At 48.2% G+C, this 23,820-nt stretch overlaps 1 protein-coding gene across 19 annotated transcripts in view; it reads left to right on the forward strand.

The window, feature by feature from the left end:
• Positions 1-23,820, forward strand: part of NCAM1 (neural cell adhesion molecule 1) — a 297,913-nt gene that overhangs the window by 259,703 nt on the left and 14,390 nt on the right. For 3 of the 19 annotated variants that reach the window (XM_032428164.1, XM_032428170.1, XM_032428172.1), the window contains 4 exons: positions 72-86; positions 2,320-2,322; positions 17,554-17,678; positions 20,394-20,574. In XM_032428164.1, coding sequence (XP_032284055.1) covers positions 72-86; positions 2,320-2,322; positions 17,554-17,678; positions 20,394-20,574 — 324 coding nt within the window. Of the gene's footprint in view, positions 1-71; positions 87-2,319; positions 2,323-17,553; positions 17,679-20,393; positions 20,575-23,095; positions 23,815-23,820 lie in introns of those variants that run through there. The other 16 variants (XM_032428168.1, XM_032428173.1, XM_032428176.1 and 13 more) reach the window with 11 other exon arrangements.

A 23,820-nucleotide genomic window follows, 5' to 3' on the forward strand; every position in this document is an offset into this window, starting at 1 on the left:
TCTTTTTTTTTTCCCTTGGGTCTGTCTCTTGTCTTTTCTTTTCGTCTGTGTTCCATCCATGGGAAATGCAGACAGCTCTCTTCCACGTAAGTGCCTCTTCATACCTCATTATCTGTTTCGATAGTGTTAACATCCGCTAGTCCTAGTTCTTAATTTAGTTCCGGTCCCTTTTTTGTCCCCTAGGCTGAAGTAGATGATACTGTCCGGGCCCTAACCACACTGACCTTAGTCTAGTTGTGCTCTTGTTAATGTCTGTAGGTTTTTACTCCAAGAGGCTAACACGCGTCCTGTTCTAGAGCATGCAACTTTTGTGTCCTTTGAAGCTGTGTTTATTTATTAATTTCTGTGTGTGACGATTACCCCATGGCAATGCCGATGCCCACCCAGCCAAGCACGGTGGGAGTCTGCAGGGGGTCTCCGAGTAACACGCGACGGCACCAGCTCACCTTCTGCCCGGATGCCAGAAAATGACCACAGCCTCACCAGGGATTCAGAATCCCTTCCCGGGAAAAAGCAGCTGAAGGGATTTTCACATTTGCTTTTAGGAGATAAAAGAATTGAGCTCATAGCCCCTTCCCTTTTCTGTCTATGGTGGCTGGAGGGCTCTGGGAGGCCTAAGCAGCAGCTGCAATTGTAAAGAATAGCATGAGGTTTGGTTCTGAGTCACAGGTACATCCTGCAGGCTGCTGCTGGGCAGTTAAATCCCCACTTCCGGTCAGTTCTGTTCTTCAGCACTAGGTTCTTGCAAAGTGCAAGTCCATGTTTGGGAAAGAATGACCGGCCCCTGAGTAACTTCACCGTCAAGCATAAGAGAGGGGAGATTCTCCATGGGAAGGACATGTAAGCTATAGATAGCGAATATAAAGAGCAAGGGTCACAGGAACCTGGCCCGCTGCTCCGGGGGGGCCCAAACGGGTCTGACCTGGCCTGCAAGATGCCCCCAAGCATCACTCCTGCCAAGCCCTGCCTCTCGCTTCCTGGGCTGAGCTCAGAATAGTGAAGGGGAGTGTTACCCGGAGAGACTCGGAAGAAAAGGTATTCAGAAAACTGCACACTCTTTTCATAAAAAGCTCCCAGCTCCTGAAAGGCACTCAGGGAAACTTATCTTTTTAAAATTTATTCAGAAATATTGCAGCAACAGCAGAAACTAAGTAGCTCCGTGTAGGCGTTCTGAGATTTTGAGCAAGTGCTAAATCCATGATCTCAGCAGACTTGGTTCCTGAATGAACCGGTTCTGGAAGGAGTCAGGATTGGGGATTGGCGTTGTCAGGTCAAGACTGACAGCTGTCTGCTCTGGGCGGCAGCTCTGCCCCGAGTGAACTCAGAAGGAGCACCTCTGACCCTGAGAACACCTTCCTCCTGGATCCTTAATCTGAGCTTTGGTTTCCATGCTTCTGGATTTTATCAGTAAAGGAATGGTGGCTTAGGTATATGACAGAGAGGAAGGCCAAGATGAGGCTTCCTTTTGAGTTTCTAACCAGGACCTGGGGTCTGAGTACTGAATCAGAGTAACTGGGTCTTCGACTTCAAAGCCCATCTGTGGTTTTCACTCATTGTCAGTTCAGCCCTTACAAAGGTGAGAATTTCTTAAGCAGATGCTATGTTTTAGAACTCAATGTTTAATTTAAAAAAAGAGAGACCTCCAGGACCTTGTTCCCTGCACCAGGATTCCAAGAACCCCTCTGGAAAATGGAGCAGTCAGCTGTCCATTGCTAGTAGGTCATGCTAATGACATGCAAAGTCAGTTTTCTCAATCATCTAATAAAGTTATGGCCTAAAGGATTAAAAAATCAAACTTCTTCTAAATAAGGAAAATTGTGGCAGAGCCTTATCACTGTGTGCCTTTGTCAAGAACTTGAGCGGGTTAAGAGCCAGGGAAATACACAGAACATCATACTCTTACTAAAGTTGGTTATTACGGTCTTTCCTGTACCCTTGTGACCTTCCTAGAGGGGCCGAAGTGAGGGCCTAGCGCAGGGGGGTATCTAGACCCATCCTGAAGAAGGATCCAGTTGGGAGGATGACTCCAGCATCTACCACTGCCATGCCAACACTCACTCACTGCTACTAGGAAGTTAGGGCACGTTTTAGGAAGGACTTCTCTGAGTTCTCACTCCCTGTCCTCAGAAGGCACAAAGGTTGTCTGAAAGCAGGTAAATAAAATCAGCCATCCATTTAGCCGAGCCCAGGTTGGTTTTGGTCTCTGACATTGGCTCGTCTCGCCCACTGACCATGCTTTTCCCCCTGTGATGTTGGGGTACAGATTCACAGCCTGATCCCGTGACACTGGAGTTAGGCCCTAGGGGCACCTAGGGGGAGAAGGTACAGGCTTAATAAGCTGTCATACTGAATAGAGAGTCATTGTTGCCAGACAACCCCCAGCCCCCACCCCTCAGCCCCTACCTCCCACCGCCCGCCCCAGTTAGGAGGCAGTAGGTGAGAGCCGGTGCATCTTGCATTAGTTTATCACTTGAAGTTCCTTGAGATGTGCCAATAATGGGGTTGCTTTCTTGGTTCCTTAATAGACTTAGCCACATGCAGAGGCATGACCATGTCAAAGCAGGGATGAGCGGGTGAAACTAGCCAAAGCCACAAATATCCCAAAGAGTCCTGCTTCTGAGCTGCCATATCAGAAAGCCTGGCTCACCTGTTTGAAGATTCCTTTGTGTGCAGTTCATAAATGTGTGTGAAGGTAACGAGGAAGCGGTGACTCCAAACAAATAAATAGAACTCCAGCCTGGAAAAATGTCCCTGTTTCGTGTATTTTTAGGCCACATGTCTGCGTGTTGTCATGAAGCTTTTAGGTGGAAAGCTCACAAGCTGTGTTTGCCTTGGGAGGGGCTGCTTCCCTATCAGAGCTGCTGAGGCCCTAAAGACATGAGGTGACAGTTGATTATGCATCCTTTCCTCCATGATTGAGCCACGTACCTTCAGAATTTCATTGCCTGAATGTCACCTCTTCATTTGCTTCTGAACCATGAAGCAAAATAGACAGTTTCTTTCAGGGGATAAAGATCATGAAGGAGTGTCTACTTTTCCAAAGAGGCATCTTGAGGTTTTTGTCTTCACATCATGCCCCCTTGATGGCACGTTGCAAGTGTAATATATTATGTTTCTAATGTATCTAAGATAATTCTAATATATTGTGTTTAAAACACATAAAACTCTGTCCTTTTGCCAGAGTAATATGGGCAGTGATGCAAACAATTCAAGCCAAAAAAGTACAAGAGAAAGAGGTACACTTTCCCCTGAATTAACCAGACCATCAAGTCATGATGAGCTCACAGTGAGTTCAGTGGGCACTTTGCTCTGATTCCAGTGACACTCTACTCATGTGCTTTAATGAGATGCTTGATGCTTCATCTGGAAGAGAAAAGGAAGACCGAACTATGAGTATGCCAAAGCAATGTTGGAGATACGGTGACGTTCTTCCAGATTTTCATCTCGCTCTCAACGAGACTTTGTTTTGTGATTATTGATGGGACAACCTCTGAATATTTGCCAGTGAAAAACTAAAGATCTATTCAGTGTCCGGAATGTCTCAGATGCACCATTTCTAACGGTCCTCCAAGCAGAAAGTTGGGTTAGTGTTACTTTATTCAGTCGCAGTCTCTTCAGCATTCCCTTCCTCCAAGAGAGCACGAGACTAACACTCAGTGTTATTTGCATTGGTCTCCGCGCTCACGGCAGCCTCCGGAGAATCACCTTCTATAGGGTTCTGAAGGGCAGCCATGGTTATAGTATGATCTAGATGCCCAGCAATCCTGGATCTCACCCAGCAGTAAATGTCAAGTGGGAGAGTCCTTTCTGTTTCTTTGGGACGTTGAGATTAGAGAGTGAGGCATTCAGGCTTTGCTCTAAGTCTGTGCCCTGAGTGTAGACATAGGCCTGTCTAGAAGCAATACAGAGATCTATCACATGAAGAGCCAAAGCCTCCTTTTTCCCACGTTCACCTTAACCTGGGGTCCAGGTTCCCTTTTCTCCTGACATCTGATCCTGTGAAGGCAGCTGGTCCTGCTGAATGGGCTCTTTGTTTCAGGCAGGGTTGGAGGTCTCTGTAGCTGCTCCTGGCCCAGTCCCTGACCTGAATGCGGGCCTTGGCAGGCACACGGGCTCCCGGTTTGAAGTCAGAGAGCCCAGCTCTCTGCTGGTCCGCGGGCCGCCTGCCCTCACGCACGGCATCTTCCTCCTCACTGTAACCAGCTTCAGCTTCGTCTGCTGACACCCCCGGGTCGGCTCTTCTATTTTTTCATTCAGTGTCTGTGTGCCTCAATGAGCTTTTTTCCCTTTTTTTTTTTTTTTCACTTTCATTTTTCTTTCCTCAGTGGCTCCTGCTAGCTCTTCCACCCCTGTTCCATTGTCTCCTCCAGATAGTGAGTATCATTTTCTTCATCCATCTCTCTGCAGGTTGCTTTCCACCAGCCACAGTGGGTCTGCGTAATGTTATCTCCTTCACCAGGTGATAATTCAACTCTGTTGGCAGAAAGCAGCGCCGGGTTTTAGAGAAGCAAATGAGAAGAGAGATAGGCGCAGGGCCTCCCAGATTAATGGGAGGCAGCACTCCCCCCAGAGAGTAGGCAAGTGACAGGCATGGCTCTGGACAGAAAACCCTGCAGTCAGGCTTCCCGAGGCTGGCGTGGCCCAGCCCTGTCCCCAGGATTCTTCGTGGGCTGGACCCGAGCTGACATTTGGAGAAACCAAAGGAATTTGCCAAGAAAAATATCTATTCTGCAGGGTCATAAGAAATGGTTTGGGGTGTTGTGTTTTCACCCTTCATTTTAATTGGCACAGTTGGATTCAGACATTGAAATTAGGTAGTGAGGCCTGTAGCTCTTGCTTGCTCCGTAAACGCATACTTGTCTTGTAAATATTTGCGGGAAAATAAACAGTGTCTGCTTGCAGATGTGCCCGGCGGTAGGCGCTTCGGCAAGTTATTTAACCCTTCGCAAGTGAGCCTTGTCTTTCTCTTCCATGAAGGAGGATGAGTAATCGCCCTCTTCCCCCCCACCCAGCCCCCTAAAAAGCTTAGCAAGCTGTGTCTGCCCATCCCGAAGGAGGACCGCTAAGCCTGGCAGTGATGTCTGGTCGGTCTCCGGCCTCTTTATTCCTGACTGAGCCTCTCTCATTTACGGTCTTACTTCACTTGGCTGCCTTGCGCTTCTGTTCCCCTGGGGACTCAGGAGGGAGCGCTGTGCCTGCAACTCTGGGGTTTTGAACCCAGCTCTTGGGGGGCAGGGAGAGCAAAGGGAGACGGCAGCTGCATGAGGCCCGAGGTGTCAGGGCAGCAGGTGCTCAGGGGGCCGGCAGGGTGGCGCCGCCCACTGGGCTCAGGAGCTGCTGGGCTCTGTGCTCTGCGCATAGCCTCCAGAGAGGACCCCAGCCCTGGGCTCAGAAGCCCCCTGTCCTATCGCTCTCTCTGGCTTAGCAACAGGCCCAGCACCCCAGGTGGTACTTTCCAGGCTGTGGCTGTGTCAGCGGGCATTGAGGCTTGGGAACCAGAGACAGCCTTGGGTTCGAATCCCATGTCTGCTCCTTCAGTGCCCAGCTCCATGGCCTTGAATGAGCCCCTCCACCTCCTGAGCCACAGAGTCCTTATCTCTCTGATGAGAGATAGAGTCTACCTCTCTTGTAGGTATCTGTGCAAATGAAAGACTAAGTATGAAAAACACAAAACACAGTGCCCAGCACGTAGTAGCCGGAATTTGTGGTAAGAATAAATGAGGGTTATGTCATTTCTTGCAGAATGAGAGTAACTTGTCAGCAAAATCTCTGATAATTTCCTTAAAATATCCATATTTCTGTTGATAAATCAGGGGAAAAGGCGGTGAGAGAATATCCCCTTCACCAACTCTTTCTTTTCTTTATATCTATATATATTTGTATCCATATAGATATATCTACGTACGCACACGGACACACTCCTGTGTAAATACGTTCATGTATTTACTTACGAATATATTTTATATCTCCATTCTCTCCTTCACCTTCCTGTGCCCTGTCTGCCCTTCATGTTTCCATAGCAACCTGGCCTCTTCCTGCCCTCACAACCACAGACCCGGCTAGTGAGTACAGAGTTATGGCGGCTCTTGGCCAGATTGCTGCTTGTTGCAGAGCTGGCTTCTGGGTCACGGTGCTGCCCATCGTTGTCCCTTGTGTTAGAAGTAACAGTTGTGAATGCATGGAGGCTCTTCTCCTGGTGTGGTTTCCTAAGCATGCTGTCTGCGTGGCCAAGAGAACAGACCCAGCACCACCAAAAGGGCTGGGATGATTATTTGAAGAATACTCTGCATGAAGAGAGTTTTCCAAATTTCCCGTCGTGTGAAAAAAACAGAATAGGATTAGAGGAACACTAAGGAAACAAAAGAACAGCATCTCCTCCGAGCTTTGTTGTCCCTCCCCTCTGAAGCGTGCGCACGCATACACACACACACACACACAAGTAGCCAAGACTGAGAACAAGGGAAGGAAGAGAGAGAATGCTGCTTGGGGAGAGGTGGAGGGTGCAGCAGAGAGGGAAGCCGCCGCTCGTTTCTGACAGCTTGCCCTGCTTTGTGGGGCCTCGCAGCAGGGCCCAGGGGGCATGAAGAGTACACAGAGCACCCCCGGAAAGGAGAGGCCTCCTCGCAGTCCTCCTCCTCAGCGCTAGGAAAATGGCGGCCCCAGAAAGCGTAGCCGGGCCTGCTCAAGTCTGTGTGCTGAGAGTCCAGATCAGAGTGCTGGAATCCATCTGCAGAGGGTAGAGTCGGGACCAGACTTGTGGAAAGCATTACACTTCATCACAACAGTGACCTGTTCCAAGCTAGCCTTTATAACGCTCTAATGAGGGGAGCTTGTGGGTTAGGCCTGAAGTCCCAAGTCAACTAGGAGCCCCCGGGCACAGGCACGTGTGTGTGTGTTTACAGTGGTGTCCACAGCCTTGGGGGGGGTTAGGTTTTATAATATTTCTGAGTGCACAGAAAACAATGACCTATGTCCACAGAGCAGTGGTCGGTGGGAGAAGGTAGAAAGCAGGTGTGTGGAATCCAGCTCCTACTCCCCTCCCTGGGCCAAGGTTTCTGATACATAATTGAACAGAGAAGAAAAGAGTTTCCTGGTTCTGCGTGCTGCATGAAATGGTTCTTTTTTCTACTGCAGAACATAGCTGAGGGTCTGCTTTCTTGGGGTTCTCTGCGTGTGTGTGTGCTGCAGTGAATTTTAATTCCTGATGCTTTTGAGGTTTCATTTTGTCAGCAGAGCAGAGCGGGTGACAATGAACTGTGCTCGCATGGGTTTCACTCAGAGGATGGGTTTGTGGTTTTGGTTTTTTGTGTTTGGTTTTTTTTTTGGTTTTTTTTGTTTGTTTGGTTTGGTTTGGTTTTGCATTTGGGAAAGGAATGCAATTAACCCATTTTTCTTCGAACAGCCATGCTCCTGTGCCTTCCAGCTTGGGGCGGTGTGTGTGCGAGGCATAGTCGGAGAAGGCTACGTAATGCATTTGCACAGCTCGGGTCATATTAACATGTCTCATGGTAGACTGGTCTTCCCTGGAATCTAGAATCCAGAGTTTTCGTCAAGGAAGAATTGGGTGTTCCTTCCTGACATATGTTTAATTTTTAAATATCAGACATTTCTGTCCACGGATAAGATGCCCAGTAGTGACATCAAAAGAGAAGAAAGTTTGTCTTTTTTTTTTTTTTTTTTTTTGCACCCATTTGACTACTGACCCAAATTATAGGTCCCAGTGGATCCTGGGATATAAGGAAAGACGGTCACAATTGGGCAGCAGCCTGTATTTAGCATGAGCATAATCGTATACAATAAGGCAAAAGGTAGCGTGTGTGAGTGCGGTGGAACAGCAGAGTAGCTAGAAGTGCAGAAAAATCCATCAATCATCAGCCGGTCAATAGGACTGAAAACGAATAACGTCTCCTGTTTTTGCTAGTGTGTGTGTGTGTGTGTCGATCCATTTTTAATCATGAATTCATGAATGAATGAAGGTGCCCTAGATAAGATCAAAAGAGAAACCGATCAGTTGTGTATCATCCCTGCAGGGCACCATTGGTTGGAACACGTCCGAGCCTGTGCGGTGTGGGACATAGGACGGACAGGTTCTATCAGCTCGCAGGGGCTAGGGATGTGTAGCTGGGCTAAAGCATTTCTCCTGCATTATTTTTAAACAGTGGTGTGCTTTGGGCAGAAAGGTACCTCCACCTCCTCTCTTTGCCCTTCTTCTCTTAGTTTCAACCAGCAATAGCCTGGACTTCCCCTGGTCCATGCAAGTTAAGGCGGGAAACCCAAAATGCCTTTTGACAGGCAAGTCATTCAGTAACAGATTAGACCGCAAAGACAACATAGGACAAAAAGGAATGTAGATTAAGCCAAATAAGAAAACTCTTTGCCTTTAATTGTCAAGGTCAAATCCATATCTTATCAGTACAGCCACAAGTTTAGAGAGGTAGGTATCCACAAATGTCCAAGCACTTGTTCAATGTCAGCGTCTTAGCTCAGGGGCCAGGGGTTCAGTTTCGTTCTTCAGTGTTGACTGAGCCATTGTCTCGACCACCAGAAGGAAACCTGTTCCCTTCTGCACTGGCCTCCGCCTTTGTAGGTTGTCTCAATTTTGGTATCTCACTGGGGGCTCCGGGATAATGTGGGTAGATGGACAGGGAAGTGAGAAAGGACCGCCAGGACTGCCTTCTCTGGTCTGCATCCCGCAAACCTTACTCAGCCCGTTCCCCGTCTCCTCATGCACCACAGGAAACAGGAAATGGCTTTTCTCAATGTAATGTAATATTTTGTTCCTACAGGGCACACAGTCTTAGGACTTTTCCTGCATGATCCATGTTCTCTCTCATTGCCCTTGTTTCCCGAGGATGCCGAGACATTTTTGGAATCTGTGAATAATAACTTGCTTTTTTTCTTTTCCTTCAACAGTCTCCTGGATTGACTTTGACATCCGGGTCCTGACAGAAACACCTCCCTATATTTCCAAACAAGTGTACATGCTCCTTGATGTATTAATATGCAGTGTTGCGGCTGTATCTAATGCTTATTGGTGTCGTTAACCAAATGCTCTTTATGATTTATTATCCTTCTATTTCCGGGCAGTTTGACTGTCCTCCCAATGTTTCCTATATATGCTGCTAATTTAATTTGATTTCTCCTTTTATTTAGTCTGTGATTTTGTTGTTGATTTTTTCTCCCTGCCCATTGTTTACATCAGTTTTTAATTTTTTTGTATTTTCCATGTGACCTCCTCCACTTTCCTTTCAACCAATCATGTGCGTGCGTATCATGTGACTTTGTCATGTGGCTTGCATGGTGCTGATGATGTCGTCCACGCTGGTGAACAGAAGGTAAAACTCTTTGTTCTGATTAGGGAAATAAACCTGGGACCACAGCCTGGCACCTAGGGCCCACTCATTCTTCCTGTCTCAGATTTCCCAAGTGAAGCCATTTGAGAGATTTCCTGTTGTTCTCAGTTCACCTCTAGAATTCGTCATTCTTTGCAGCCTTGACATGACGATGTGATACCATGAGAGCCTTTGGTTCCACATTTCGCTTCGAGAAACGCGGCCCCGCAAACTGCCGTCTGTAGTAAAACCACATTTGTCACGGCACAGTTTGCAAACTTGAATTTTTACCAGATAGTTCGTAAAAATTATTTCCCAGAAAACAGTTTTGCAAACTACCTTTGCGACATTGTTGTTTAACTTTATCCAGTAGTCCTGAAAACCACAGTTGCTCTAAAATGAGTCATGTCTGTGAAAATGTGAATTGTATCTGTTTGCAACACTGAAACGCTACGGAGAGAAATATATCAATTGCTGTGGTTCTATTTGCTCAAAACCAATGAGAGTGCTTCATAAAATTCATGCAAATTGAGGACTTACTGAAACAAGAGATTTAAGAATTTGGAATTAAAGCAGTTTGGATTGTTGACATGTCACTGTTTAAGAGTGACCCTCCCCCTGGGCAGGAGCGGGGAGGCAGGAAATCAAAGCAGAAGTTAGCAGTTACCATGACTGGAGATCCCTTTGTAATCAAGAAGCACATGATTGACCCTTACAGCAAAGGAAATAAAATTATAGCCTAATTAAGCGCAGAGTGGTGACAAAATAATTAGTTAATATTGTGACTGTCACAACCTTGGCAAAACATTTCTCGCTTACCATAAAGAGAAAAGGAAGCTCTGCTCACAGCTTCCCCACTGTAAAATCAAACACCTATTCAAAACCTGCCCTGGGAGTCATCTGCATTCTGTTCTCTTCTAACTGAAGACTGTTACGTCAGATCACAACCTGAGACACAGACCGGCTGCATTGATCACAAAAGCCAGACTAACACGAATAACCACCCAGTGTGCCCGTGCATGCGAGGGGTCCCCGTTTGGCCTCACTTCTCTGAGGAACTGACTGGGCGACATCCACATGGACAAAACCATCCACAGCTGTCTCGCATGCATGTTCTCTGTTCCTGGTCTGTCCTTTTGTTTCGTCCCCCCACACGTGTGAGCCCTGTGGATGCTACCCTCTCGCTTCGCCCTGCACACTGACCACCTCCAAGGACGTCAGCTTTCTTGGCGTGGCCACTGTGCTCCTATTGAGTCCTATTTACAGCCAGAGTCCTGGACGAGGTCTGGGGTCAGAGCCGTCTGCCATTTCCAAAAAGATGTTTGGTGTTTACACTGTATGAAAAGAAGTCGGGGTGTGCCCAAAGCAGGGGAGTATCAGATGTGCTAAGAACTTTGTTCTGCCTTTAAAAGGCAACCTAATCTGTGCATCTTAGGGCAGACAATTTTGGGAGCCTAAGGTTTTCTAAACTCCCAAGTCTCACCCAAAATACTGTGGTTTCATTATTCCCCCAAGGGGGGACCGCGTTCTTTTGAGGTGATGGCTCCGAGGCTAATGTACTAGGGAAAAACCTGGATCTTCCCCCCATGAGATCTGAAGTTTGAGCAGATGTGGAGTTGAAACCCGTTAGTTTCTTTCTTAAAAACAATTTTGGTCATTTCTGTGTCTTGCTGTAATTCAGGAATGAAGCAAAGCACCCCACGAACAAGGTTGAAACTGATCCATACCTCTGAAGAGTGATCTCTTCCAGACATTTTAAGCAAAGCAAGAAATGTTTGAAGATGTTTCCTGCAGTTGCCCTAGAAACACACCTTAGCAATGGCCTTGGGTATTGGTAAAAATGTGGCCAGTGCTAAAAAAAAAAAAAATCACTGAAGCGCCTGTGGAATTCGAAAGCATGATTACCCCCTCACCAAACCACATTTCCCTTCTGTGACAGACGCTCTTTGGCCCTTTGCAAAGGGACGAGCAGAGGACTCCTTATTCAAATGAACAGCAAGCAGCAGGAAATGGCCTTTAATAATAAAATTTAAGGGAATGGAGCGGTCAGAGCCAATAAAATTTATGGGAGAGAGAAGTAAAGCTTAGTTAAGAACATGATTGCCTCCTTTCTCTGGACATGAGTACGGCTTTAAGGTGAGTGGGGCCTAACTGAGGAAGGTTTAGACGAGCAGGGACTCTCTCCCAGCAGTGGGCTTGCTGAGCCGAGCTAAGATGCTCCCATGCCGAAGTCTGTTTTTAATATCCTGGCACCGGGTCACGGCCCGGCTTCTTCCTCCAGTGACTCCATCAGCCGTGAGGACTCTGTGTAAATGGGCCCCCTCACCCTGCCCGTCCCAGCATGTGTGCGATGAGAAGCCCCCCGCGCCCCTGTCAGTGTGCAGCATGTCTGAGCACGGACCCCCCGCCCCCCACCCATTCATAATGATCCTTTTCTTTAGTTACTGACACTGCCCCTCCTACTACGACATGCTGATTCTGAGGAACTAAACTCCTTAACACCCACTCTTCCTTCTTAGATTGAAAACATCACTAACCACCCCTTCCACTCCCTCCTTTATTTTTTTACAGCTGTGTGTCTGGATTGCCACGGGTCTCTGGCAGGTCGACACAGACTTGTCGCCAGGGGTTCTGCTCTAATTGCCTTTATTCCAAAGGATTCCCTGCACTGGTGGTAGAGAGCTAGCGTGAAGGGTCTGCAGAGAGAGGCAGTGACGCGTATCGGCCTGAATCCTGGGTGCAGAGGCCGGGGGCTCTCGAAGGGTACAGTTCCCTAGGGCTTAGCGGTGTGAGGGCCGAGCCCTCTCAGGAGCCTCGTACTTCTTTATGAGCAATCTAACGTCCGTGAAGTAGTATTGAAGATGTGCACAAACCCCCTTGCAGCCTCGGAGACAGGAGCCAAGTGAATTGTTGGAGGTTGTTTCGGTCCTAACTTCCTCAGCCTGGATCAGCCCCATAACCACAAGCCACACCTTCGTGGTCATATTTTCTTTTTAGGATGATGAAACAAAGATAATTGATCAATTAAGCTGTTGGTGTTTTCTTTTTTTTTTATTATTATTTTTTTTTTTATAAAGATTTTATTTATTTATTTGACAGAGAGAGACAGCGAGAGAGGGAACACAAGCAGGGGGAGTGGGAGAGGGAGAAGCAGGCTTCCCGCGGAGCAGGCAGCCCGATGCGGGGCTCGATCCCAGGACCCTGGGATCATGACCTGAGCCGAAGGCAGACGCTTAATGACTGAGCCACCCAGGCGCCCCAAGCTGTTGGTGTTTTCATGACACCCACGAGAAGGGACTTGGTATCTCTGTGGTTCAGTCTGTCAAAGTTCATTTGTTGCTGTTTCATTCATGCCCCATGCTGCCATCGGCCTCCCCACCCGCCCCCCAGCTCACACACTCACATTCGTAATCCCCGAGGAACCCGATTCAAAAGGGACACGTAGGCCAGATGCCCCCATGACCGTGGCCTCAGAGCGAAACGTCCGTTCTGTAAGAGCCATGTCCACCCGTCGTGTCCCCCAGCGTTCCCTGGAGCCCATGACCAGGATAGCAAAGAGTCAGGTCAGGCTAGCACAAGCAAATTCTTAACAACAGAGAGGAAAGAGCTCAGGAGAAAAGGAACACTTGACTCCCAAGGCCTGCTTTGGGGGACCAAGGCTTAGGACAAATTGAAACCCATCCAGGCAGTGTCGGCCACTCGCTGGGACTGTCAGAAAGCCCCCTCAGCACCCCTAGGATAGCCAGGTAGGCCATCAGAGGGGGCATCACAGGGAGTTGGGGGGTCCAAGGTACATTGGATTCATCTGTTCAGCAAAGAGCTTGTCCTTCTCAGAAAGGACAATTAGCAGGCTAATAACTGCACATCCTGATTCCCTTAGGTAATTTGCCCATCCGCTAAGGACCAAACTTCTAACCTCTTGTAATTTCCAACGCTCCTGAGTTGGAAAGATCTAATGGGCTGCATATTTGAACAGCCAAATCATACATTTTGGGCTCTTCTAAACAAGTAACAAAAAGGCATGTGTACCTTTCAAGTTCTTTCCAAATGGCTCGCAAGAAGTAATCCAGGGAAGGGAACAGGAGTTAGGATACACAAAGTAACAGTACCTGTGATGCCAGACGATCCCATTTGGTAGAAAAAGGGGGAGAGTCTAATGCAAGCCCTACATCCATTACTGGTTTGTACTCAGATGCCCAAAACTCTGTGCAGACCCCTGTGGGCGGGGACAGCAAAGTGGATGAGGAAGGAGTGTGGGTCAGGCCTCCCTCAGCGCTTGAGTCAGAAGATAGGATAATTTTGGTAATTGGGCATTTTTGAGTTAAGTAGAATATTGTTTTCCTTCTAAAATTTACAAATGCTGTCCAAACGCCCTGGGCTTGCTATAATTTTCATTGTGGAATTCAGATATCCAGCAGTAAGCTTTCTGACCCCAGGGCTTGTGCTGACGAAGGAAAGGACATGAAGCCAACTCCAATTTTAGGGCACAATAGCACAAAAATTACAAAGAACCTACAATCCTCAAGGCCAGAAATACACATTTCAATAACGATTTCTAAGGGGAATTTATAGGACCTGTCTGTAACATTTCTGACTGTATGCGGTCTCTGTGGTACCTTCTTATTTTCTTACACACATGATTTACATTCTTCTAGCAAATACCAGAGCTGCCTAATATTTTATATTTGTTATCGGCAAGGTTTATTTTTAAGGTGATGTTGGGTTTTTTTTAGTCTTTACATAAAATATCTGGGGGGGCGGAATTTGACTCATGGCTGAAGCTAAATTCAGAAGGTGTAATTAACCCCAGGGGTATTCTTGGAGCAACCTGCCGATTGCTGCTGAATTTCAAACCAACATTTACAAATAATTACAATATTGGTTTTGCTGAAATTACCCATAATGATTTCAATCAGAGCAGCCATTTCAGAACAGAGAGCACATTGGGACCCTCTAAATAATTTCCTCTCCTAATGTGTTCAGTAAAGCAGTGAGCCTCCCGAATGCCAAGGCCCCCTTTCTCCAGCATCGGCCCCTCCCTGGCCAGGCGTGGCTGGAGCGCCTGCTTGCCGAGAGCTCAAGAAGCAGTTTCTTTAGCCTATTCATAATCTTTAGAAAAACTGACAAACGGTGAACATTTGAAGATGGCTAAGAATTCATTAAACAAATATTGCTCTTTCTACACCTTTATGTGACTACAGCAAGTTCCATCCTTACAAAGTGGGTCAGAATCCCTCTGATGCTGGTTGATGAGAATCTTCCTGAAGAAACACTGTCACAGGAAGGGTTACGTTTCTATACGAGGGCCCCGCCATTTTTTTTAAAAGAATTGATCATAACTAGGCTTTTTTTTTTTTCATTTGGCAAACAAAACCTTGTCTTGTTTACCTTTGAGACGCCAATGCCTAAGTGACTACCTGGTACCTAGAGGGTAGATACTCGGTAAACGTTTGTTGAGTAAATTATAGTTAAAGCACTTGAAGTGATACACCTAAATATTACATGATATGCTCTAAATTCTACGAGAAAGTAGAATTCTGACATACATGTCAGAATAACGTGGTCATCACTCTGATAAAATGTAAGCAACAGATAGCGTTCCAGCTTTGGTCAGTGTTAGAACTGTGTTCTAACCGTGGTATGGTTTTCAGTGATTTCTCTATGATTCCGATTCTATTCCGATTCTATTCTATTCTATCTGAACGGACAACCCTGTGCCCTAGAGATGTGGAATTACTGATCTTGGGGTACATTGCCCTGAAATTGGCAGGACATCCTTATTTTGCATCAGTCTTTCACAGTGTTGTGAAAATAGCCAAGGTGTTCTTGGATAGTTTGTCCTAATGCAGTGACTGTCATTGGGTCACCACGCTGGCAGAACGACAGGGGACCCTGGAGAACACTTAGCCCAGGGCCCCTATTCTGCATCTGTGGATAGTGAGGCAGAGACCTGTCTAAGCATTCAGTTTTACAGGGACCCCCACAAACATGAAAGCGAGCACCTCTTCTAAGTAGATATTCCCCCCAAAGCAAAGGCCTTGGGGGAAGGACTAGGTCATTGCCCGGTGAGTGTGTTGGAAGGGCCACCGATCCCGCCTCCTCCCCTCCTTCTTAAGGCAGATAGACTGTCACAGGGTCAGTGTCGCAGTTTTGAACACGGAAGTCATCATTGGTGCCCATCCCCATTCAGTCTCAGGCCACCAACCATCCCAGTGTGCCTGGGACTAAGGGTTTTCTGGAATGCAGGACTTGCAGCGCTAACACCTGGAAAGGCCCAGGCCAGCCAGGATGAGCTGGTCACCCTGCTTCAGAGATGAGGATTGGAAAGTTCTGCTGTGCCTCGTGATCCCATTTGTTCAGCACTGCTGACTCTGCACAGACCTGCTCGGTTCTCACATGGCCTCCACTTGGTTTGAGTTTCTTCGTAGCACAGGATGTTTATAACGATAGAAGACATTACTAAACTTCTGTCTAAGACTGAGAACAGTCCAAAAGAATTTGAAAAGTGTGCCCGCCTTGACATCATGACATCATCTAAACCAAATTCCTAAATGTTCTCCACTGAGGAGTTGAGCCCAGTGGCTAGAGAGCGGCACGAAAACAGGACAAGTCTTTGCCTAAAACCTGTTCTTGTCTTTTTTAATTCTTGTTTTTCTTTTTCCTTAATCACTGATTGGGGAAAACAAACCACAAGCACAACTTTTTCTAAATACTTTCTCTCTCAGACATTAAGATGATGCATCCTCCCAGTTGCAGCTTCCATGCGTCCCCTTCACCGTGGCTTCTCAACCTTAAATGTGCACACAGATCACCTTGGGATCTTGTTAAAATGGAATCTGCATTTCTAACAAGCTCCAGGTGGTGTGTGTGCTGCAGGTCCAGGCCGAGTAGCAAGGGCTGTCCATTAGCTTTCCGTCTCTGGTTCCCTCTTGTCTCAAAGAGAGGAGCGGGACGAGCAGCCGTTGAGAGGTGCCCAGAGGAGCTGAATGAAGAGGGTGGGCTGGATGGCTTTGCCAGCAGCCTTGTCACAAATGGTCAACGGTACGCTTCGGGATGATGAGGTCCGAAGCCTAGTGACAAACCTTTCTGGGTTTCCGGTCACATGTCTGTGATTCTGTCCTCCAGCAAACAAGCCAGGACAACCCACCGAGGGGGTAACTGTTGTATAGGCTCTCCCACGTTTCTGTCCGAGGCCATGAACTAGACATACAGATATGTCCTCGGAGGAAGTGCAGGATCCCCAAGTGCATTAAATCTTCATTTCAACTTCTCTCAAACATTCTCTCACCTCATTGCTTCCAGTATCCACTAATGACATAGTTTCTCTTGAAGTAACTCAGCATCTTCCTCACGGAAGAACCATCCCAGCCCTGGTAGTTTGTCCCGTACAAGACCGTCTTCCTTCTCTCCCTTGGATTCACAAGCCGAGCATATACTGCAAATAGAGACATCGACTTTTCTCTGTTGAGAAACCCTGAAGACGTTTTTTTTTCTCTCTTCTCGCAAACAAAAAGACTTTAATGATTGTCAGTTTAAACAAGTTGCCCAGGATTATCACTCAGGTGGTTGAGCCATAAATGCAGGATGCTTGCGGGAGACTTGGCCCTGGCATCTTGTGCTTTATTTAAGCACAACTGGAAAGTTGTCACGTTTTTAAATGAATCTAAGTAACGGAATTTAATTCATGGAAAGCGGGTCATAAGAATGCAGTGTCATTCCACCCCTACTAGGCATGTGGGTCCCCCAGGCCCCCAGGATGAATCATATATCCAGGGAAGAAACTGGCTGTTTTGAAGAATTATTTTATGGGTGTAAGTTTTCTCCTTAAACACTTACACACATTTTCCCATATTTCAGGCTGTTCCTCAAAATGTATCAGGCTCATCAAAGTTAAATCTGCAGTTGTAAGAGCAGGCAAAAAGGAAATGCAAGCACTAGTGAGAGACATTAAAAAAAAATAAAATCCTGTTTCTAAAATGGTAAAAGGACTGTGCTATTAGGGAGGGTTTCCCAGAACATTCCCAAAAAGCACTTCGTTTGGGGCTAAGTCTGACGCATCTAACTGGAACCTGAAGTTTTATATTTATTGCTTTTTAACCATTTGAATTTCTGAGAAAGCAAGAAAAAAGCCCAGCCCCGCCCCATCACTACATCCCATGCTGATGGATTAGATTTTCCTTTTGTGGGCAAAAATGTCACATGAATTAACTGGCTGTTTCAGGGGAACCCAGCGCACCTAAGCTCGAAGGGCAGATGGGAGAGGACGGAAACTCTATTAAGGTGAACCTGATCAAGCAGGATGACGGCGGCTCCCCCATCAGGCACTACCTGGTCAAGTACCGAGCGGTGAGTGGCTCCGGGGCTCCCGCCCCGTCCTCACCCCCACTTCTGCCACCCTGACACCCACCTTGTTCGGGCAACAGTGTGCAAAGCCCAGGCGGGGCAGAGTCGTTCTGGGTCTTGCAGATGGCTCGGGGGCCCTGGTCAGAGTTTTCAACCCCCAGCTTGACCTACAGCCATCAGGCCGTGTCCACACCGGGACCATTTTGAAACCTCTAAAATGATTGTGGTGGCGGCAAACTCCCATCGTGATCGATTGCTCTACTTTTTGAACGTTTCTACAAAGTGGTTTTGCCAATCCCTGGTACTTTTTGCAGATAATATACTGATATCTCATAATCAGTACGTTTGATCAAGTGCGTATTATGGGCCAGGCACTGCGATCGTGTACTTTGTTTCCCCATGAGAATCCTGTGAAGTTGGCCTTAGGCTTATCGGCCCCTCACAGAGGAAGTAACGTACTCGGTCAATAATGCATGGTCCCTCACAGCTGGGTGGGCAGAGTTTGAACCCAGGTCTGTCTGAAGACTCTGGGCTCTTTGCCCCTGCCTTAGGCTGCCTTACCATCCCAAACCATGGTCGTTCCCACCTGCCCCTCGGACCCTCCCTGAGCTGGTCTAATCCTGCTCACAGTGAGCTTGGCCCTGAACCCTTTCTTCCCGGCTTGCTCACCACCTAAGATTTCTGTCATCTGCTTTTCATCTCCAGGCCCCAAGATGAGAATCACTCTCACTTTCTTTGGTTTTAGAATGACACTTGGCCACTGCCAACCACAATCAATTGCTGAGAGATCCAGAGGCAGTGTCTGAGCACTGGGAATAGCCTCTTGCTCAGGTTGCTTACCGTAGGAAATAATGAACCAGAGAGCAGTTTTCTTTCCTCAAATAGAAAGGATTTTTCAAGGAAATTGACTTACTCCTTCTCTTTTGATCAGCCCCTACTGAAGTGGTGTGTGAACCCTTGCCTGGTTAGGCTTAATGGAGAGTCACTACAGCACAGACCCTCCCAGGCACACTCCCCAGTGGGTGGGCAGACCTCTCATTCCACTCAGCCCTTCCCCAATTAATTGCGAAGCCAGACACGAGGCTGACGTTGGAGGAGGTGCCTCTGTGGACTTCCCTGAGGCCCAACCTAGAGGCACCACTGATGAGAGGTCCCTGTGGCTTCCTCACTGTGGAACAGGATACCAGGATTGAGCGATGGCCCAGCACAGCCCACAGGAAGTGGACAGCGTGGTCGGGTGGGCCGTCTCTGGCCCTCATTAGGCTGATGTGGCCCAGACAGACGTGGGATCCAGGTTCGGCTCTACCACTTACCAGCGTGTGACCTGAATAGGTCACCCAGTCTTCCAAAAACCTCCATTTCTCCATCAGTAAAGTGGGAATAAAATAGCTTCTCGAGTTATGGTGAAGATCAGTTATAATATAAGCAAAGAACCTTAAAAGTGCCTGACACATGGGACCTCCCCCTCCCCCGCCCCATAACTACCATAATCACTGCTAAGAGCATGGAGGACATTAGGAGAAGGAAGGGAAAAATGAAGGTGGGGGACATCGGAGGGGGAGACGAACCATGAGAGACGATGGACTCTGAGAAACAAACTGAGGGTTCTAGAGGGGAGGGGGGTGGGGGGATGGGTTGGCCTGGTGATGGGTATTAAAGAGGGCACGTTCTGCATGGAGCACTGGGTGTTATACGCAAACAATGAATCATGGAACACTACATCAAAAACTATGATGTAATGTATGGTGATTAACATAACATAATAAAATAAAATAAAATAAAGATGCCAGCCGGGGCTGGAGACACCTCCCAGATGAGGCCGCCTGAGATGTCAGTTTTCCAGAAGAGCCACAGTGGCTATGCCAGGCAGGTCTGCCTTAAAAAGACAATGGGGACAGAACACTGAGATCTGTTGGGTTTCAACAGCCTTACGTGTCTTCTCTTCTACTTCAAACACTCAGTGTTGGCTAAATACTATTACTATATGTTATTAGTATTTTTGTGTAACGTAGTATTTGCTTTATATTCCGGTTGCCTCTTTTATAGTTTGCCAAGGAAAGGAGCCTTTCAGAGAAAGAGAAGACATAGACAGCTGAATTTCTTTGTTTTGAATTGTTTTAGATTAAAACCGGGCTACCGGTGACATAGGGCCAGCCAAGCGAACTTGCAGCCTGACAAAACCCTTCACGGGCTGTTTGTAGGGATGCACTGAGAAAATTGTGGAAAGCCGCTAGTACGGGGCTGGGCGCATAGTAGGTGTTCAACAAATAGTAGTTTTTATTGTTAATAAAACGAATCTATGCAGTGTTCCCGTGTCAGGGAGGTGAGTCCCACAGCTAAGTGTGAGCAACATCCTGAAATAGGACAAGAAGCGTATTCGTTGTAAGGCTCTTCCGGGGCATCCATGTGCCCAAGCATTCCAGAATGTGCTTGGGTCCCTGGGTGCCCTGACGGCGATGGGACAGGACATTGGACCGTTGGCCCTCTGCTACCTGCCACCGTGCTTGCAAAATGCGAGGTTGACCTCCTGACCTGCACCATCCTTAGGGGTTTTCAGGCTGGTAAAGAATGAACACCCTGTCCTATCATCGGTTTTTATTTGTATTATTTTGCACCAATAGTAGTGACTCCCTGAAGCTCTTCCCCTTAGCCGGTCTCACCAGCGTTTTCATCTAAACTCTCCCGGTGTCTTGTGTCCTTCCTGCCGGTTTCTCCCAGAAGCTCTCCTCCGAGTGGAAACCAGAGATCCGGCTCCCGTCTGGCAGTGACCACGTCATGCTCAAGTCCCTGGACTGGAATGCTGAGTATGAGGTCTACGTGGTGGCTGAGAACCAGCAGGGCAAGTCCAAGGCGGCTCATTTTGTGTTCAGGACCTCGGCCCAGCCCACGGCCATCCCAGGTATGACCGCCTCTGCTTTCTGTGAGTTTCCCGCTTCGAATTAATGCACAGTGCTGCACCTCCTAATGTGCCTGAACAGCCCCTGACAACTTGCTTGCTTCCAGCCATCCTCATGATTGGTTGCCCATGCAAAGCTTAGTTTTGCTTTGTACCTACCTGTGCAGTGGGTTGAGATGTACTGGACCCCCAGGAAGGCTTGGCCAAGCATCCTGGGGCAACGGTCCTGTGTCATTCAGCCCTGAAGGACTGATGCTAAGCCAGTCCGTGGGAGCCCTCAGATGGGAAAAACCCAGCTCCAGCCAAGCCTTCGCGGCTGATTGAGTAAGGATCTTTTGTTGAGACCTTATCTACCCTCTGCCATTTCATACAAGGACCACCTAATTGTTTTGAAGCGCTTTCTATTTGGTGCTTGCTTACTGCACAATCATGGTCCAGATCTCTTCTCTGTGGGGACCCCAAGAGAAGGAAGAGACGGTGCCCGGTTAGTGAAAAATCCTATCTTCCAAGGGCCTCTCCACTGCAACAAAGATTAAATTGAATCGCTTGAAACAGGGCGAGTGGAGAAAGGGGACGCTGACAAACCCCATCCGTGAAAGGCAGTCCAGTCTGCTGGAGACCGCGTCGGGAGCGCTTCTCCTAGGAGACGCAGACCTGTCTCTAGGGATCCAGGACCAACTCAAGTGTGGGAACAAAGGGAGAGTTCTGCTTGCTGGCCCAGCCCCCTTGCCGCTGATGGTTAGTCTCCTCATTGACCAAACTTTCAGAGCAGAAAGCGATCTTCAATACCGCTCTGTGCTTTTCTAGATCAGCCGAGTGCCAGCCACAGGCAGGAGAGGGGGACATACACCATATAGCTGCAGCCTGTTGAAAAGGGGCCCCGTAAACTCTGTGCTGTGTTCAAGCATGGTAGGAAGATGTCCCAGTCTCCCAGCTGCCTTGGTGTGGCCCCGTCATGCCTGTCCTGTCTCTGATGCTTGCCTGGGCGCTCTGCTCAGTTATCACAATAGCGCCTCCCAGCAGCAGGGAGACCAGAAAGGGTATGGCTGCCTAGGACACGGGCCTGCGTGTGCGCGAGTCGGTTAGGGAAACAACAAAGTGAGACCGGTGTGTGGTTCCCGATGGTTGAGTGTGCATGAATGTGTGTGTCTGACAGACATGTGGGGGCCTCCAGGGAGCTGGCAGGTGGGTCTTAAACCACAGAGGAGACACGGCCATTGGTCCTACCCTCTGCATTGTCAGGGAGGCCCCTTAGTGCACATGGGCAGCAGTGAAGGCAAGGCCCCTGGGCGTGGCTGCAAGTGTTCTCACTACTGCTTAGCACCATGTCCAGAGGTAGCCCCCCCATCCGTGCCCCTTCTCTGTGTTCTTTGGCCCATTTTTCACTGAAATCGACAGTCTGGAGTGTGTCTGGTTCTGCTCAGCCTTTATGGGACATGTAGGAGGTGGGGGAGTGACAGGCTTGAGTCACCCCTTTCCAGCGAGAGAGAGTTCCGACGGCACCTGTTGCCTGGCCTGAGCAATACAGGCAGGTCGCTTGGACACGCTGCAGTCACGTGCTGAGTGCTGCCCCCAGCATCAGCCGGTGGGGTTGGAGCAGTTGGGGACCCTGTGAGTCAGATCTAGAAATAGGAGACCTTGTCCTCCAGGGTCCTGCCCGGCAGAGATGTCAGAGTCCTTCTCATTAAGCCCGCAGGTGCCCAGGGAAGCCGGAGAGGGTTGAAGGGACGGCTCACCTCACCCACAAGGGCTCGGTGGCTCTACCACATGCATTTTAGGAGGAGGTGGCTCTGAGCTTGGTTGGACTCTCCTGGCCATGGTGTTGGGCCCTGTGTACAAAACCTGCGAATTTCAAGATGTGCGTTCATGGTGGGATTCTGTGGTCAGCAGGGTGGCAGGAGGTGAGGGGCGCAGACTAGTTTGTCTTGAACAGCGTGGGGGGGGGATTGTGGCGCCCGAGGAGGAGGAGTCCGACCTATCACTGAGATGCTCACGGTGCATCTCACCCGCTACGCGTAGAAAGCTCTGGAGGCTAGGAGGCTGTGGATAGGCTCGTTGACTGTTCCTAAGAGGCCTGACCTTAGTCAGAGGTAACACTCTCCTAATCACACTCTTGTATTTCACTGCAGAGGCTCTGTTCTCTCCCCTGAATTTCATTTGCTCGCTGACCCCTAACCCCCGAGTCCACCCTGCTCTGCTGCTTCTGGCCTTGCTGAGCTTCGGAACTGGCCTTACGGGAGTAATACCGTACTGAACTCTTCTCTAACCTTTGTCAGTTTAATTTACTAAGTTGAATTAACCTTTGATTCTTGTGTTTTCTATATTTGACCTAATTTTTTTTCTTTTTATCTATTTTTTTTTTCTCTGTTTCTGTCTCTACCTTCTCTTTCCTTCTCCCCCCTCCCCTTCCTGTGTCTGTCGTCACACATCTCACCTTGGACGTCCGTCACTGGGACATCCCCACTGCCACATTTGTTTTTAAACAACCACATTCCCTCTGGGCGCCCATTGCTTGGACCTGCAGCGACCTTGGGAGGCTGCTCTGCGTCCTACACCTTTGTCTCATTGCTTCTCTCTGCAGTGACTCTGCTTTTGCTCTGTTAGGAACTTGAACACACACACACACAAAATTAAGTTTGCTTAATGCCCAGTTCCTCTGAGAATGATCAGTGCCCCCTTTGGAAGAACCTGTCAGGACCACCACGGCCATGCCACCAACCACTCTGTGTGGAAGAGGAAGGTTTGGTGACTGGAAAAAGCGGGACCTCCAGACATTTTACCATTCACGGGTCCGCTTGTGCCGCTTCACGAGGATGTTTGCCCCTTTCTAATGGCAGTATGAAAATATTTGGGAGCACTTTTCTTTAAACACTGTTTTTTTTTAAAAGCATTATGCTAGGTTTACAGAGGAGTTTCTGCACATCTGCTACCTGTTGCATTTTGTTGTTGTTCTTCCCTGAAAATGATGTAGCAGAGGAAGATGTCTAAGTACCTCCTGAAGCTTGCATCAGATTGTTCAAATCACCATGTGCTCCCCACCCGGTTCTAACCCCATGCTCCTCCTCTGCCCTTCAAAAAGTAGCTGGCTTCGCTTGCATTGACGTGCCCGTGGTAAGAGAGCCAGACCACTGGGATGCACCCGAGCATTTTGCTAACACGATGGGCAGAGTCAGTCACCCCGTTACCCATACAGTGGAAGAAATTGGACTTGTTAGGCATTATCTGGGGCTGCTCAGATGTTTTGGGAGG

This window comes from Phoca vitulina, unplaced genomic scaffold, assembly GCF_004348235.1.
Source record: "Phoca vitulina isolate PV1807 unplaced genomic scaffold, GSC_HSeal_1.0 scaffold38, whole genome shotgun sequence".
Lineage (NCBI taxonomy): Eukaryota > Metazoa > Chordata > Mammalia > Carnivora > Phocidae > Phoca > Phoca vitulina.